General features: G+C 46.3%; 1 protein-coding gene and 1 non-coding gene across 3 annotated transcripts in view; both read left to right on the top strand.

Annotated features, from left to right (window-relative positions):
• Positions 1–14,635, top strand: part of Ssr1 (signal sequence receptor subunit 1) — a 33,809-nt gene extending 19,174 nt beyond the window's left edge. Inside the window, exon 9 of one of the 2 annotated variants that reach the window (XR_007109378.1) lies at positions 13,726–14,634. Coding sequence is in view for 1 of the 2 variants with exons in the window: in XM_047557437.1 (XP_047413393.1) it covers positions 13,726–13,750 (25 nt within the window). In the remaining variant the exon portion in view is untranslated. Of the gene's footprint in view, positions 1–13,725 lie in introns of both variants that reach the window. The other variant, XM_047557437.1, reaches the window with a different exon arrangement.
• On the top strand, positions 9,960–10,063 carry LOC124989851 (small nucleolar RNA U13). Its single transcript, XR_007109664.1, has one exon. It is a non-coding gene; the product is annotated as a small nucleolar RNA U13 (small nucleolar RNA).
• Positions 14,636–17,254: the final 2,619 nt, after the last annotated feature.

The raw sequence follows: 17,254 nt of genomic DNA, 5'->3' as shown, positions 1-17,254 counted from the left end.
TTTTAAATGTAAATACTTGGATGACGTTTTCTTTGTTTTAATATATTCATTTGCTATACCAACCATGGTTTCAGAATTTACTTTATGAACAGTTTGGTTTTAGAATTTGTAATATGAACGTAAGCATTGTGAGTGTCTAACCTTCTACTTCCACACGGGGGAATGTGCTCATAAGCATAGAGCTCGCTCTGGTTGTGTAGCTTTATCATTCTGTTCGTGGTTGTACCTAGTTAGGGACGTTTAGGGCCGATCCTACCCTCAGCCTGTCTGAGGAGAGGAGAGGGAAATGGGACCTCTGAGAAGCATAAGGGAAGAGCAGAAGGAAAGAAACATTGACATGATGTTAATGAAGTTTTTAATCTTCAGTAACTTTAGAAAATGTGACTTTGAGAGGCAGAAAAGGATTATTTAAACCTTAAGAAAATGTTAAAGAGCTGTTGCCTTAAAAGTGCATTTATGCAGGGTGTGGTGGTATACTCTTATAATTCCAGCAACTGGGGAGGCTGAGTCAGGAGGATCAAGACCAGCCTGGGCAACTTGGAGAGACCCTGTCTCAAAATAATAAATAAAAAGGACTGGGAGGTCACTCAGTGGTTAAGTGCCCCTGTGTTCAAACCCCAGTACCCCGCTCCCCACACCAAGGAAAAAACATGTATTTGTAGCGCATATACAGTGTATTTTGGCTAAGTTGAAGAAAAGTAAATAATATAACACTGAAGTCTTGAATGACTTATTTTAGAGATATAGTAGATAATATAATAATATGCAAGGCACATGTGTTATTATTTTGCAGTACAGTGATATCCAGACCCTGGGTATGAGGAGAGGTTTGCTTGGATAGTGCACTTAAATAATGAACAAAAAAATCTTTTTTGAGACAGGGTCTTATCATATTAATTCAGGCTGGCCTCAACTCCTAGGTTCCCCTGCTTTGACCTCCTGAGTAGCTGTCACTGTGGATGTGCACCATTGCACCTGGCATGAATTAATTTTTTAACTCCAGACAAACATATCCTCTCTTGCAAAGATTTTGATAGACTACGCCTTTGATTTTTCAATCTTTAGTTCCAAAATTAGATGTTGGTATAAACTTAGGGACATTTCTAGGTACACTTGAAGTTATTCATGTGGTTTTGAATGGCATTATTTATAGCTATAGAACTAAAGTCAGTACATTTTTTTCTAATTTTCTTTAATAAAATCCCACTTTCTTCGAACTACCATCTCCGGCTTAGTGAAGAGCCACCTAATGTATAACCAAGATCCTTGTTACTAGGGTATATGGAATGTTAGGTTTCATTGTTAGGCTGTTGAGAACATCACCTTCAAGGATTTCCCTGCCTTTGTTACTAGAGATTGAACCCAGAAGCATTCCACCCCTGAGCTACATCCCCAGCCCTTTTTATTTTTAATTTTGAGACAGAGTCTCACTACATTACCAAGGCTGGCTTCTAACTTGCTGTCCTCCTGCCTCTCAGCCTCCTGAGTAGGTGGGAATATTATGTGTGTGCACTACCCAGCTTCTTGGTGAATATTCAGGAAAAAAGAACAGCGGGAACTGACTCGTAGACATCTAAATAACAATTGCTTATGAATTTTGCTAATTAGTATTTATAGGATGTTTTTCCTTTTTTGTTTACACAAAAACCTGAGATCTTTTGGTACTGAATTATATTGTCTGATGTTCTGGGATTTTTTTTTTGATTAGTTGGGTTGGTTGGTTTGTTTTAGGTTTTGAAATTATTTAAGAACACAGCTTAAGGGCTGGGTTGTAACTTAGTGGTAGAGTGCTTGCCTATCACATGTGAAGCACTGGGTTCGCTCCTCAGCACCACATAAAAATAAGTAAATAAAATAAAATACTATGTCCATTTGCAGCTGAAAAAAATAAGACAAATACAGCATGGCTGGGTGTGGTGGTACATGCCTGTAATCCCAGTTTCTTTGGAGGCTGAGATAGGAGGATCACGAGTTTCAGCTCAGATTGGGTAACTTGGCAAGACCCTGTCCCAAAATAAATAGGTCTGGGAATATAGCTCAGTGGTAGAGCACCCTTGGGTTCAATCCCCGGTACCTCAAATAAATAAGTAAAATAGAGTGCTTAGGTTTGGGTACCATGTGTAGATGCTTTTTAAGGAAGCAGAAAGGGAACTTGTGAATTAAATGTCAGTTGTGTGCTGTGTTCTGTTGGGCCTTGCCAACACCATCTCTAAACCTTCATAGCTCACTAAGGGAAGCAGTAATGTTCATGTTTTGCAAAAATTCCTGAATTTAAATAACTGCTCAAGGTTACCAATTATTGATTCAGAGTTCTTTTTCTAAAACTCAGTGTTCTTTCCCTATTCCATGTATAAGTTGGAAATATTATAAAACCAAGCATTTGGACATCTTAAAAATACTTGTTTTTTCAGAGTCTAGCAACCAGAAAGTTTAAATAACCTTGCTACTGAATATATGTGAATGCTTGCTATACTGTATAGTAGTATACACCTTCCACTCAACTCCAGAACATCATAAAACCCTAGTCTTCTACAGTATTCTAAATTGATTTGTTCATGGTATGTATATGTAGCTATTTGAAAGTTGACATTTTATTGTTGTGAAAATTCAATTACAATACCCTGTTTAATCTCTATTATATGACATATCTCTAAGTGTAAAGACTACCTTCCTGGTAAACAGAATAGTAGTCTTTAAAAACATCTTATGCAAGATAGATCTTAAATAATTGATTGGATTTTAAGCTGTGTAGGGTTGAAAGATGTTTGCAATAGAAAAGAAAGGTATCTGCTTGGTTGGTACTACCAGATAGTACCAGATCTGTGGTTATAGTTTAAGGCTTCTTTCCAGTCTTCTTTTTCTTTAATTATTGATTTCCCTTAGGCACAATGGAATATTAAAAAAAAAAAAAAAAAATCAGTGTAGCTGGAAAGTAAAGTGTAGCTCTTATCTCTAAATCATAGTCAAAGATAATTTGTGTCTTGTTTTGTACCCCTGCTGGCCTTTATGCACACTTATGTAGTGCCTCTGACAATCCATCTCTCCTGATACTGAACTGAGCTCTGTATCTTGTTTGTTTTTTATCCTGTTTCTAGCTCACAATTATGTGGAAATCCGTTATAAGTGTTCAAAGAAAGAACAAGAATCTGTGGCCTAGTTTTCACTTGCATTCTTGCATGTGATTAATATGGCTTATAGATATATTCCTGGTGATAATCCAACATCATTGAGAATTCCACGAGGTTGAACAGGTGGTATGGTGTAGTCCGCTTACCTGGGAATTGGGAGACTTCAGTCTTGATAGTATGCCTTGGCAACTAGCCAAAGGGCAGTTTGCCCCCAGAAGTTCTGTTTGTTCTTTAATAAATTGAAAAATCTTGAAATGTCATTCATAAATTATATGGTTCTGTTGACCTTCACACCCCTACTTAGTACAGTATTATTAAATGAATATAGCCTAGCAGAGTGAGTGGTGCACACCTGTAATACTAGTGACTTGGGAGTCTGAGTCAGGAGGATCACAAGTTCAAGGCCAGCCTCTGCAATTTAACAAGACCCTGTCTCAAAATTTTAAAAAAGGGCTGGGGATGTAGCTCAGTGGCAAAGTACCCGCGGTTTCAATCCCCAGTATCCACCCACAAAAAAAGGTTATTTAATGGTTCTTTCTTTAAAGCTAGTTGTTTAGTAAAAGAAGAAAGTACTACTCACGTTGCACTGCCTTGATTCAAATCCCAGCTCCCCTCCTTAGGTGGAGGCAAGTTGTGTGACTTCACTGTGTCCGCGTCAGCGCTGTCTGGTGCCTGCCTCCTAGGGTTGTATGTCAAGTACTTAAAACCACCTGGTATGCACTAAGCCATGAGTGATTGCTCTTGTTGTAAAGTGCTGTATTAAAACAACATCCCATGAAGCACAGGAGTCAGGCGAGTATATGGTACTTCTTGGACTTCAGTGTGTGGTACATTTTACTAAGTGTGCAAGCTAATGTTCTTTTTTGGGTAAGGGATTAAAGTTGTGAGATGGGTATGTAATATGGCTAGCATTGTGGATTTCATAATGTGATAAGGCTGGCAAGGGAGTTTTGTAATCAATCTATTAGAACCTGTACATCTTGCGGTTCTTTTTCAGAACATTTGAAGAGACTACCTATTTTCCAGTGATGCTCTTGGTGTTCAAAGCACTTTTGAACTGTCAGAATTTTCAAGAAAGTCTTATTTCTGAATAAAGTTGTTTTCAGAAGTCTTCCTGGTCTGTTACCTGCCTTCCATTTGTCAAAACAGATACTTAAGGTCTAAAGGCCTTTTGGGAAGGAAGATGAGAGGTTCTTTAGGCAAGGATAGCAGGCAGGTTGAGTCTGTCCAGTACCTGCTCTGTGCTTTTTCTCATGATTTCACGTTGTCCTTACAGCTAGTGGACCCTCTTGTTCCTCATAAAGCCCTAGGAGCCCTGAGGCACCCATTCTGCATGGGTGCCTGTTCTTTCCAGCTTGGTTGGCGTAAGGTGGAAGAAGGAGTCATGCTTACCATGCACAGAGTAGACTCGCTGCATTCTAGTTGCAATGCTTGGGACTTGCCTGATACCTCATAGACCTTGAGTGGCTTTCTGTATTTTTTATCCTGTCACAATCCGAGTCAAGGGACATTTTTAAACACTTTCTCTGGATAAGTTTGTAAAGACCCATTGCCTTCATTGATGGTAGAAAATGGAAAGCTATTGACCCCAAGTACATCTGAGAATGGGATTTCATCCCCTGGGTCTCCTGAGCAGTTTGGTCAGAGCTGTGTGCATTTTAAGGTCATATATTTAATACTTTGTCCTGTGACCTTTTCATAACTGATGTATTTTGTACATTTGGCTCTACAGGTCAAGGGCACACTCTGCAGTGTGGGAAATCAGGTCTAGAGCAGGCTGCATGCTGCTCTGCACAAAGCCAGGTCCACAGGTAGGAGCTGAGGTGGCTGAGGGCCACTCTAATGGCCGCGTAAGTGTGTGCTCCTGGTTTCTTAGTTGAAGTTCACCTGAGTAGCAGATAACCGGTTTGTCCTGAGGCCTCTGCTAAGAAGTCCTCACATTTCAGGAACCACTAGGAAGAGTGATGACCACCCTTGTTGACAGTACCCTCCATCTGGTCTCGAGGAATAGCCCCGTCTGTGAGCACTCATGGTCCTGTCCGCACAGGGACTGTGCTGCGCTGCCCGCGCTCCAGGGTGCACAGAGGAGTTGATGTTGATGACTGGGCCTCCTCACTGTCAGCAATGCTGTTCCTCCAGGTTCCGAGAGCTTCCTTATCTTTATATGTAAGCCTCCTTTCCCTTGGTCCCCATCCAAGGCTCCTTTCCTTTGTGCCCACATAAATGGAAACCTTCCTAGTCTGCAGGATTCTCTGGCCTCCATCTGCATTCCTGCCTTGCCCCCCACCCCACCCAATCTCCTTACACTGTTGTCCTCTTTTCTTAAGGCTTTCAGACTTGAGGTTCCTTCTGATTCAGCTTCTGCCCCCAAAGCCTGCTCTCAGGATCTCATGGCACCCCACCTTCCAGAGCCTTGTTTACTCTCAGTATCCCGCCCTTCACTTGTGCATTTGACCTACCGACCACCAACCCTCAGCCTCACCCTCACTTCCAGGACCCTGATCTCAACCCCTTTTTCTTTGGGTGAGTTGTTGACTAGCCCCAAACTCACTCAGCCTCACTGTCCTGCTTAGCGGACTGGCCCTGTCAGCAGCCAGGCTTCATCTCGTCCGTGTTCATTGCTTCAATCCGCGTGCTTTAGCTCTCTTATTTTCCTTCATGCCATTCTAACCCCCCCCCCCCCCATGAGACAGTTTCACTTGGAGTCTTTATTATAACCCAAACAATAGCACAGATGTTCTCTTCCCTCCACAATCTCCCCAACCCAGCGTGCCGTCATTCCTCAGCGTATGGCTCTCTGCTTATGCAACTTTGAATCCTAGAGGCCTGAATATGGTGTTTTGCAGTAAGTATTTAATAATAAGTGGTTACTAATTTGAGCCCTGCTATAAATTAAAATTAGATTTCAGTTCTATCCACTTTAACAAAGAATTTTAAGGAAATGTTCAGTTTGGGCAAAATCTCTGTTCAAAATACCTTTTATCTTTCCTAATTCACTGCAGAGATCTTGGATTTGCTACTTTAATTTTAGCACTTGCATACTTAAAATGTGTTCTGGCAGCATGTTTTAATCAGGTTTATTTATTGTAAAACTTCTACAGGGTGAGGTTTCCTCTGGTAATTATGTCAGAAAATGTCATTTAGGTGTCGTTTGGGTCTTGTCAATGAAAGTAGGAATAAGGAATCCATAGAATTCTTGTGCAGCTTTGAGAAATATTCTTTGAGAATCTGGAAATGACAATTTTTTAAAAGTCTGATAAACCTAAGATGTAAGTGAGTGCTGTTCTTTCTTGGTTATTTCCATCAGTCTGACATACTGCTGAACTGTTCCATTGTTCCCTCAAAGGCATCTTTATATACATGTCCTGTAATTAAAGCTGATATTAAAAGTGTCCATGTGCAATATGAAATGTTTCCTAAAGTGCCAGCACATATTATTGCTTGGACTTAAAGTTGAAAAGCACAAAGGGAATCTAAAACACTAAACAAAAAGTTACAATTTAAATTTCCCCTTGGAAGTTAAAAGGTTTACACATTTTCTGCATATAAAATTTTGCCATTTCAAACAATGGTGATGTATAGTCCAGGTGACTCCAGACGAGTGTTCTGATAATGATGCTAAGTGACTCCCCTTGCTCCTCCCATTCATGTGGAGAGTTTGGGTTCCTCCTAATTGCATCGACCGCATACTCTGGCCAGTGAAGCATCTCTGAGCAAGCTGGGGTTGGGGGGCCCGGGATTGAGTTCTCTCACCTAGATAACCCAGTAAGGCAGTAGTACCCAGATTTCCTTCAAGAGTTGTTCTGAGCTGTAGGACTGTGCTCTTCACAGAAGAAGTAACTTTTGATTAGAGGCTGCACAAACTTGGGAGAACCTGTCTTTGTAACTCTGTAATGTTTTTGGTCTTCTGCAAAGAAAAAAATGCTCTGAAGAATAAAAAAAAAAATCAGGACAGTAAGAACCAGCATTTTTCTGTCTTCTCTAACAGTGCTCGAAACACTCAGTATTTCGGATTAATCCGAAGTCTAAAGAAATATACCAAAATGCTAAAGCAGTTTTTGTGCTAGCGTGGTGAACCTTTTTCCTTTTCAGAATGTTTGTAATGTGCTTATATTTTATAATGGAAGCAATAAATGAGAATGTTAAATTTATCTGAGCCTCTGACAATGAGTATAATAATCACAATGGTTGTGGGCAGTTTTCCTATAGCCCCAAAAGAAAATTGCCAGTCTTTAAAACTTGGACATATTGTCACTTTACACATTTCAAGAAAGTCAAGGTAGATTATTAGAAAACTCTCGGGTGTGTCCCCCCCCTTTCCTGTCTGTCACTCCTGGGAGTCATCTGCTCTGAGCCTGCTGGTGCTGGCCCCTGCTCCCTGGTCCACCCGGTCTCACCCAGCCTACCAAGCCTGAGCTGAGCCGGAGCTGGAGCCTGCCCTGCTGGAAAACCTCCACAGGCTGCCATTGGCCCCGTGTGAACGCAGGCACTCCCACCTCTGCAGGGTCCTTCCCTCCCTTGCCTCCCACCTGTACTCCACTCCTCACCCTCCAGTACACCACACTCTCCAGCAGAAGGCACCCCTCTGCCTGGGCTTAGCCCCTCTCCCTGTCTGCCTCCCTGACCAAGGTTCCTCATGGTGAGCATGCGCATCACACAGTCAGCTTCGTTGTCCTTATCCCCTTTCCTCCTCGTCCTTCCACTGTGAAGTGTTAGCTTTAGGACAAGAATTGTTCAAGTCATCAGGTCGTCAAGTCTTAAAACAGTACCTGGCACAGTAGTTACTGTTGAATAAATATGAGTTCTTAAACCATCACAGCTGCGCAGTGAAATAGGTACTTCCTTATTTTCAAAATGAGGAAGTTTTCCCTCATTTTGAAAATAAGGAAGTTAAATAACTTGCCAAACAAACCTCAGTGGTGGTAGACTGAGATCCGAACACAGGTATGTCTTGTCCAGAGCCTTCCCATGGTTAGGCCACCTCCCTCCTAACATGGAGGGTTCTTTGCCTCCCAGTCACCGTTCACTGAAAACCAGGAGGAAGATAGGAGTTGAATCCCCATGCCAGGACTCAGATGCACAAACCTCAGGCTGGAATTTCCAGACTCGCCAGTGCACCTTGAGGATTCTGTACAAAAATGAGATTGGAATGGCATTTTGGTTGTATATTGCAGCTTGGCCAAGAGGCATCTACCAAAACAAAAACTAAGAAAACTGGCAACAGAGTGTAGGAGTGGTTCATGTGCAGTTCTTCTGTGAGTTCTATAAAAGGAAGTTGACTGCTGATCTTGAACTTGAAATCTTCTGCCTCAACCGCCCCTGACTATAATTAGAGAAAGTAAAACAGTAGGAGGTAGAGAGCTCTAGCTTCAAAGTGAAAAGTTCCTAACTTGTGAGTGAATTGCAATCTCAAATATTTCTCCTTAAGTGCATAATGACAAGCTTACCAAGTGATACCAAGTGGAAACAACTAACCTCTCTCAGGTGCACAGATGTGCCCACTGACCATAGCAAGAACACCTGGGGGAGAGAGATCAAATACTTAGAGAAGTTCAAGTTCCCTTCAAGTATAGTTTGGAGTCAGAAGACTAACTACATCGTAAATATATTTTAAAATATATCACTGTTTCTTGTAAGGAAATAGTTATTTGTGTCTGCAGTTTTTGGTTTCATAATTTTGAATCAGTAGTCTCCACTGCAAGAATTCTCCACAGGATATGAAAAAATGTTAACTAGTATCCCAGGTTTCCAGTCATCCCAGTCAGGCATGGCTACCTAGGTGTGTTCTGCTGCCCTCTACTGCCCGCAGGTGGCACAGCATGGTGTTTAGTAGTGACTTAACCCATTCCCATGACTGTCTTTTGGTGTTTGCCAGAAAGCGGGAGAAATCCAGGAAGAAGATAAGGTGGTTAGCAAGTTTTAGCTCCTAAAATTTAACTGCCTCGTCCAGCGGTCCACGCCCACCAGCCTGCATGCCTTTGCTCCGGCCCACTCCAAACCATACATCACAGTAAAGGGGAAAATCCTGCTTTGCTGAGATGTCAAGGAAATGGTCTTGGATTTTTAAGTTATTTGAGTGGTTTGTGTCAGTAGAAAGACGAATGCTTTTAAGAGACCCTGTCCCCATGGGTCACCTTTAGAGCTGGTCAGCCACACTTAAAATGTGCTCTGTAGATTCATATTGTCTCCCCAAAGAGAAACCATCTTAGGACAGACAAAGCCAACCACCCCTCTGCCTCCATGTCCATACCTGCATGTGCACAGGCTGGCCCTGGATGAACAGATCAGATGTTTTCACTCATTGCACATTAGTGTTGTATGATGGTTAGTAACTGCGGAACTCAGTGCTTGTCTGAATCAGGACTCACCCACTTACTGCCTGGATAGAGTTAGGCAAGTCACAACGTGTCTCAGCCTGTTTCTTCCGCTGTAAGATGGAGATAATCGTATTTGGAGTTATTGGTTAATCCAACGAATATTTATGAATTGCTTGCTGTATATCAAGTGTTTTTGGTACCAGGGATTGAACCCAAGGGCATTTTACCAGTGAGCTGCATCACCACACCTGGCTAAGTGTTCACTTTTTAAAGGAACTGAATGCAAAAGAAAAACAAAACAAAACAAAACACCTGATACCAATGCCTGACCCTGCCCCCACCCAGCTTTCACTAGAAGGAACATTTATCTCCCTACATACGCTGGTTCATTAGTCAGCCTGCTAAAAACCATTATCACCCACCGACCCCCCTCACACCTGTGAACCTGTTTTAAAAGGTTTGCCCCCCTCTCGTTTTGCCCTACTCAATGGCGCCTCAGAATATTAGAGTGGGGATCCTTTTCAGTTCAAAAGCATGATGATTGGGCATTCACGCTGTTGTGTGAGATGTGCCTTCCTCCAAACTTAGTTATAATGTAAACACGTTACCTGTCTGATGTGGAAAAAAAATACTACAGTTGGAAAGAATCTTAAATGTCATCCAGTCCAGCTCTGCCTAGTGCAGGACCAGCTTCTGTTAACACCCTGCCAGATGGCTCATCCCATCTTTGAACAATTTAACCATTCGTTCGTTTTGTACCCAAATCAACTTCCTTGTTAAATCCTAGTTCTGCTCTGCAGATCTTAGGAAAAAGTCTCTCCCTTATGATAGCTATTTATGTGTTTGAGCAGAGTATCATTGCCTTTGTCAAAAATCATCTTTTAGGGCTGGGTGTATCCTAGTGATGGAGTGTGTTTGTCTAGCACATGTAAGGCCTTGGGTTCCATCCCCAGCAGCACCAAAACACAAAAAGAAAAAAGAAAATTTACAACTCGGTGTGGCCCACACCTGTTAATTCCAGTAACTTGGGAGACTGAGGCAGGATGATCATAAATTAAGAGGCCAGCCTCAGCAAGATCCTGTTTCAAAAAATAAATAGGTCTGGAGTGGTAGAGTGCTTATCTAGTATGTGTGAGTCCCTGGTTTTCATTCCCCATCACCAAAACAAAAAAGAAAAAAGAAAATTCATATTTTATCCAGGATAAAGTAAAAGGCAAATTTAGAATATATATTTTTTCTGAAATATTCAAGGAAACACTGCCATTATTAAGATGCTGGGAACCTTATGTATTTTGTAAAATTAGCTAAATTAAATGGTCTGCATGGCTTGGGATGAAAGATGAAAATAATCTCCACAAAATCATCTCTGCCCCCCAAATGCATTACTTCAACAGTGAGTGCTTTTTCTTAGACAGATTTGTAAGCAGAGTTGTCCATGACCTTGGGAGGGGAAAGGGCTGGGCTTGCTCATGTGCCGCGGCTGGGGTGCCATCCCCAGAGTCTGACTCTGTGGCTTTTGGCTGGGACCTGGGAATAGGCATCCAAACAGTCCCACTGGCCCTCCCACAAAAATTCTGCAGGTCACTCCGCAGGAGGCTCTGGGCCCCACCCGATGGCACCACCTGAGCTGCTCCGCCCTGCATGAAGCCCCTAGCCTGCCATGCAGGACAGCACACACACACACACACACACACACACACACACACACACACACACAGGCCACCGGCATGTCAACTTCCTTATTATACTAGGATTGAACCCAGAGACACCACCACTGGGCCACATCCCCAGCCCTTTAATTTTTTAATTTTGAGACAGTGTCTCACTAAGTTGCTTAGGGTGTTGCTATGGTGCTGAGGCTAGCCGCAAACTTGGCCATCCTCTTGCCTCAGCCTCCTGAGTCCCTGGGATTACAGGTGCGCACCACCACCCCCAGCATCAGCCTCAACCTTACACAGAACCCCTTTTCCTGATGTCTCTCATCCTCCTGTGAGAACATGAAATTGGCGGATGTGGGGGGCATAATTCTAAGCATTCCGCCCCCTACCCCCACCCAGGGAACTGGGGATGGAGCCAGGCAGCCCCTCCCACCGTCATTAGCTCTCTATTTGGGGAGGTCCTGATAGCACTGTTTGACTGCTGAGGAAGTTGAGGCATAGAGCAGTAAAATGACTTGTTGCGGGCCACCCAGCTTTAGGAAAGGAAGCTGGGACATGGACACAGGCAGGCTGACCCCAGGGGTCCCCCACGCACCCTGCTGTGGCACACGGCTCTCTCCAGGGAGTGCTGCCCAGGCAAACACCCCAGGGCATCTTCCACTCAGAACAGGAGCTGGTGGCTTCCTGTTCTCCACCACTTCCTGTTCTCCTCCCAGGTGGGGCCATCATTTCCACAAGGAACTCCTTTGGACAGGTCCCCTCACTCCTCCCGTTCTTAACTCTTCAGCCCTTCCTCCTGTTAAAGCATCCATGTGCTGTGATGGGGTGGGGTTCAGGGGATACATGGCGTGAACCTGCCGGCGTCCCCCTCCCAGCCTCCTTTCTTCCATCCCTGCCACCAAGCCACTGCAGGAACGGTGTGGGACGCACTTCGTCCCTGTGTGTTGAGGGAGCACTTGCCAGATGCCTGCAGCCCCTTCCTGCAGCGCTGGGAGAGCTGGGACCCACACTCGCGGTTGCCTGTCTCACCCCTCCAGGCCCCCTCAACCCACAAGCTGCCACTGTGTCACTAAATGGTAACCTGCTCCGTTGCTGTCCCCAAGAACCTTCTAGCAGTTCTCCACAGCTGGCAGGAGGAAGGCCACCAAACCCTGCTGTTGGCTTCTGCCTGCACTTTGAACCTGGGCCCTCACTAGTCCCAAGAGCCCCTCATCTAAACTTGTAGCTCATGTGATCGCCACCACCCACCCCACAGGCTGCCCTTCCCCTGGAGGGATGATCCCGACACCCTGCCCTTCAACACCCAATTTGGGGGTAACCTTTAATTTTGATACAATGTTAGATTTACAGAAAATTTGCAAAGTAGTGTAAATTCTCCTTACCCTTCACCTTCACCCAGACCCCTGTAGGCATTTTGCTATGTGTATGCACATGCACATGCACACACGCCACCTATTTTTTTCTTCTAAGCTATTTGATGGTGAAATTCAGACATATTGTGCCCCTTTACCCCAAATACATCAGCACGTGTCTTCTAGAACATGCGTTCTCTTACATAATCAAATTATAGTTATCAAAATTAGTAAACACTTATGTAATATTTTCTAATCTTCAGGCTATGAGCAGATGTCACTAATTGTCCCAGGAATGCCCTTTTACAGCTCTTTTTCTTCTGGTTCAGGATGCATTACATTGATTGTCACATCTCACTATTTCCTCTTACGTGACACTGCATTTTTAAAGAGTTGAAAATGCAGTTATTTTGCAGAAGGCCCCCTGGTTAGTTTGCGTGGCATCTTTTATGGAATTATACACAGTCTGAATGCTTGCCTGGAACAGCCCAGTAGCAATGCTGGGCCCGTCTCACCAAATCTAAGGGCCACATGCTGCTGCTGGGTGGTCCCACTCTTGGTGATAAGGACACTGATGACTTATTTTCTTTCAACCTCAGTTTTCATTTCACCTTCTAAGGAAGCCTTCTTGGTTAGGTAGGTGTTCGTTCCATAATGCCCAGGTGCAGAATTCTTCCACACCGACCCAGGCAGCCTGTGTGTCCCCACGCCCCTCGACTGCAAGGGCCACCTCTTGCCCACTAGAGCGGCCTCAGCTCTGCACCCGGTTCTGGCACAGAATAGGCTCTTAAAACGTATTTATTGAGTGAATGAATGAGTGAGTGAGAGAATATTTGGGAGCGGATTCGGTTTACAGAGCAACAATCTCCAAATGTCTCCAGCTGTGTGTCTGTCTGGGCTTTTTCTCTGCTTTTGTTCATGAAGCATGGTGCACTTTGGGGCTTTCTTTTTGTGCCAGATTGTCACTGAAAGCATGAAAGTCTGACTCTGTCTCAGTTAAGAGGCATGGTATTTACCCTTCCTTTTGGGAACGACTCGGCCAATTTTAGAAACTTTGAAGCCCCAGCCTAGAATTTTCCATTTGTCTCTTCCTGGGAGGAAGAGTGGGAGTGAGGGAGAACCTCTGGGTCTTTGATGGTGGGAAATGTCTTTTACCATGAGCAGGCCTGCGCTCCGCAGCCTCCGTCCAGCCGCACGCGTCACACCGGGAGGGAAGTGGCCGAAGGGACGTGCTGCAGCCCCTGGGTCACCGTCTCCTTTGCTCTTTCAGACGCAGGAGGAAGGAGACACACTGATGGCATCCGGGAGCCTCCTCTCGCTGCTCAAGTCCCAGGTGCAGGGCCGCACCCGCTGCCCCGGCTGCTTCTGGAAAAGCCCTGGACGCGCGGTTCCGGAGGCCGGGCCGCCTCTCCTGTACTGTTCTGCTCTGCGAAACTCGGGACGGCACCAGCCTGCTCAGCTGGATCCTCGCGGGGATCCCTCTGAAGTCACCGCTGGAATGGCTGTCTCTCGGGCTTCTGGCTGATGAATAACCGCTGCTGTGCTTTGTTTCTGGGCGGCAATTTCCCAGGAAGCCAGGCCTCTGCTGCCAGCCGGGATTGAGACATGGGTCCCCGTAAGCCAGGACTAGGTGACCTGGGCGGCCGCGCTGTAGGCTCATGCAGGGCAGCTCGCTCTCACCCCATGACACCAATGGTGGCTGGGGTCAGGAGACGGGGGCTCTGTGTGAAGCCAGCTAGCGCATCCCCGTGACGTGATGGTCACAGTACAGACCTTGGCAGCTTCCAGTTCCATCTGAGGGAAATGCTCACGATGCGTGTCCTCAGGGGCTGGCGGGGAGCGGCCTCGGCAGGGGAGTGTACCCCGGGCAGCAGGGCCTGCGTGGAGGTCGAGCTGGGCCCAGCCGTGCAGTGCTCCGAGTGAACGCTGGCTACATGCCTATGGACCAGCGGCTCCCGCAGGCCTGGTTTCCGTCGGTGCCCCGCATGGGCTCCTGGGGGCCTTTCATTCTGCTGACGTGAGTGGAGTTGAATTGCCTTGAATCAAATCAGACTAAAATAAATTGAATGGAAAGGCCTACAAATAGGTATGAATGCCCAGTCGAGTACCAGGCCCCAGGGGCAAAGCTGAAGGAGGCAGTCCTTGTCTCACACCAGCTGGGCCTGAAGCGCTGGGCTGGCAGCAGGAGCACATTCAGGGAGGACAGGGTGGGAACGGGGAGGGAGGAGTAGAGAGGCCCTTGGAGCCGGGCCTTTGAGTGCAGAGTGGGGATTTGACAGAGGAAGCAAAGGCAGGAGGAAAGGAAGGGACACGAGAGAGGCTCTCCACCTGATCGGCCACGCAGGCTTACCTGTGCTTGGGCGTGCCCACACCCAGCCTTGCCCCTGCACCGGATCACCGGGAAATGCCCCCACCACAGCTGCTCAATCGGAATCCCAGGCAGTTGGCACTGGAACTCGCATTTTGAAAGATACTGTAAAGTGAATTCAAAGATTGAGACGGCCTGGGGGGGCGGGGAGGTAACCAGGCTCCCTACCTTTGTCCAGTAACTAATCGTCCCACTTCCTTGCGCACCAGAACCACCGGGAGGGGCCTGTTGAAACCGCTGGGCTGCAACCCAAGATCCTCAGCTGGTCTGTCTCAGTGGGGTGCAGGGTGCGGATTTACTGATAAGGTCCCAGAAGGGATGCTGCCGCTGCTGCTGGCACAGGGGATTCTGAGAGGAGTCCAGACAGACAGAAGGAAGCCCCAGGGGCTCTTCTGAGACTCGGAGGATCCAGGACAGTGGTGCTATTAAGATCCCTTAGATTTGACCGGATGAACCTTTCCTAATGGCACACCCAACCTGGGTTCTAAGCTCTCTATATAGAAGGCACTCTGGACATGGAGCAGATGCTCAGTGTCCCGGATCTGAAGGCGGGTGAGCCTGGGTCAGTGGTTTCTTGGACCATTCTGGGGCCCCTTACTCTAAGTGATGCCCTCCCAAGCTATCCTTCGGATCCCAGCAAGCCTAGCTTCCTGCAACAGAAAGCAACTGCTATTCACTCTTGGGCTGGTCACTGCCTGGATCCAGAGCCGTTATTTATTGCCAGGCTACACAGAACTGAGATAAAGCCCCTTGAAATGGTAAGTCTGTTGGTACTAGTGTCCCCCTTCCCACCATCAAGGAGCGGGTACTGTGCTCAAAACAAAAGACGCAAGCGCACCAGTTCTCAGGTCTCACCTGGCTGGTCTCGCTCCTGGAGTCCCACTCTGTACCCGCTCGCAGGGCCCACTCTGTACCAGTCAGGGTCCTGTGCAGGGAGGAAAGCACGGGCCGATTTGACTAGGGACATGGATGTAGCTGTAGTGGCATTAGAGGAGGGAGGGCGCGGCCAGTAGGCAGTAAAGAGAACTCCAAATAACCAGGCAGAAGAGCTGTGAGGAGCAGCTGCTCCCTCTCCCCGGCTGAGCTCAGCCCTGCCTGAGAGCAGTGGAGAGACTCATTGGGTGACTAGTCGTCGCTGTTGGGCCACACGTGGGGCCTGCTGGGAGTTTTGTGGTGGGGAAGCTGCTGGGTGTAGCAGGGGCCTGGTGCTGGGGACTCCATGAGCCGGACCAGAGTGAACCAAGAGGGCGCATGAGAACCAGGAAGGAAACCCCTTCCTCTTGCAGTGCCTCATCTCTGTCCACTCAAAGGGAAAATATCCGAAGGGGCCGGATCCATTTTCTCAGAGCAGATCAAGTGTGAACTTGGAGCCATGGGACACTCAATCCATAAGGGGCACAATTCCCAAAGATGGGTTCTTCACTCAGGAGCTCAGGGTGTGGGAGTTTGTCAAAGCTACTTGAGTGCTCCTCTGTCAAACCCCTTAACCCTGTAGATACCAAATGACTTGCTCAAGGCCATACAGCCTGCTCTCCATACCCCCTCACTCTGTCTCTCAGGGAAGGCCTTTGCCATTAAATTGTGTGAGGAGACTAGTAGCATCCCCTTTGCAAATGGGCACCAGAGCTGAAAATCCTGTTTGGTTATTTATTCTGGTACCAGGGATTGAACCCAGGAGCACTTTACCACTGAACCACATCCCCGGTTCTTTTTATTTTTTATTTTGAGACAGAGTTTCACTAGGACCTGGCTGAGTTGCTGAGGCTGGCCTTGAACTTGAGATCCTGCTGCCTCAGCCTCCGGAGTTGCTGGGATTACAGGTGTGCACCATTGCTCCTGGCAAAAATCTCATTTAAAATGAATATTCCCAGCCAAGGAGAGCTCAGACACAGGGGTCTAGTATAAGGACAGGGAATTTCCTGACTTTCCCACTAACAAAACAATCCTTTCTCATTCCTTTGAAATCTGTGAACTTTTTAAATGAAATGTGAGGAGCAGACAGTGTAAGTAATACAGCCCTTCCACACCCAGCATAGCCACTGGAGGTACCTGGCAAAGACTGGTTGCTTTGATTCATAACTTGGCTGCCACAGTCTTTGGATCTTGTACCGTGTGTTCTCTTCCTGGGAACATTTCACAGTAAAGATGGTAACCGTCCCTAACCCTAAGCCTCGGCTTTGGGTTTTGCAAGCGGCAGCCCTCAAGACTCCAGAATGAAGAAAATCTTTTTTAGTACACGAGCAGAAAACCAAAGCAGGCCAGTGTTCAGTCAGCCACACTGCCCTGTGACAGGGTGCCACAGATCCAGGGACACCACACATTTATCCTCTCAGTTCTGGTGATGGAGGCGTGGCCAGGGCTGGTTTCTCCTGGCCTCTCTCCTGGACCAGGGACACCTGCTTTCTCCCTGTGTCCTCATATGGTCTTTCCT

The sequence above is a fragment of the Sciurus carolinensis genome, chromosome 7 (assembly GCF_902686445.1).
Source record: "Sciurus carolinensis chromosome 7, mSciCar1.2, whole genome shotgun sequence".
Lineage (NCBI taxonomy): Eukaryota > Metazoa > Chordata > Mammalia > Rodentia > Sciuridae > Sciurus > Sciurus carolinensis.
The sequence above is the reverse complement of the archived record's forward strand: the minus strand, read 5'-3'. Positions and strand labels throughout refer to the sequence as shown.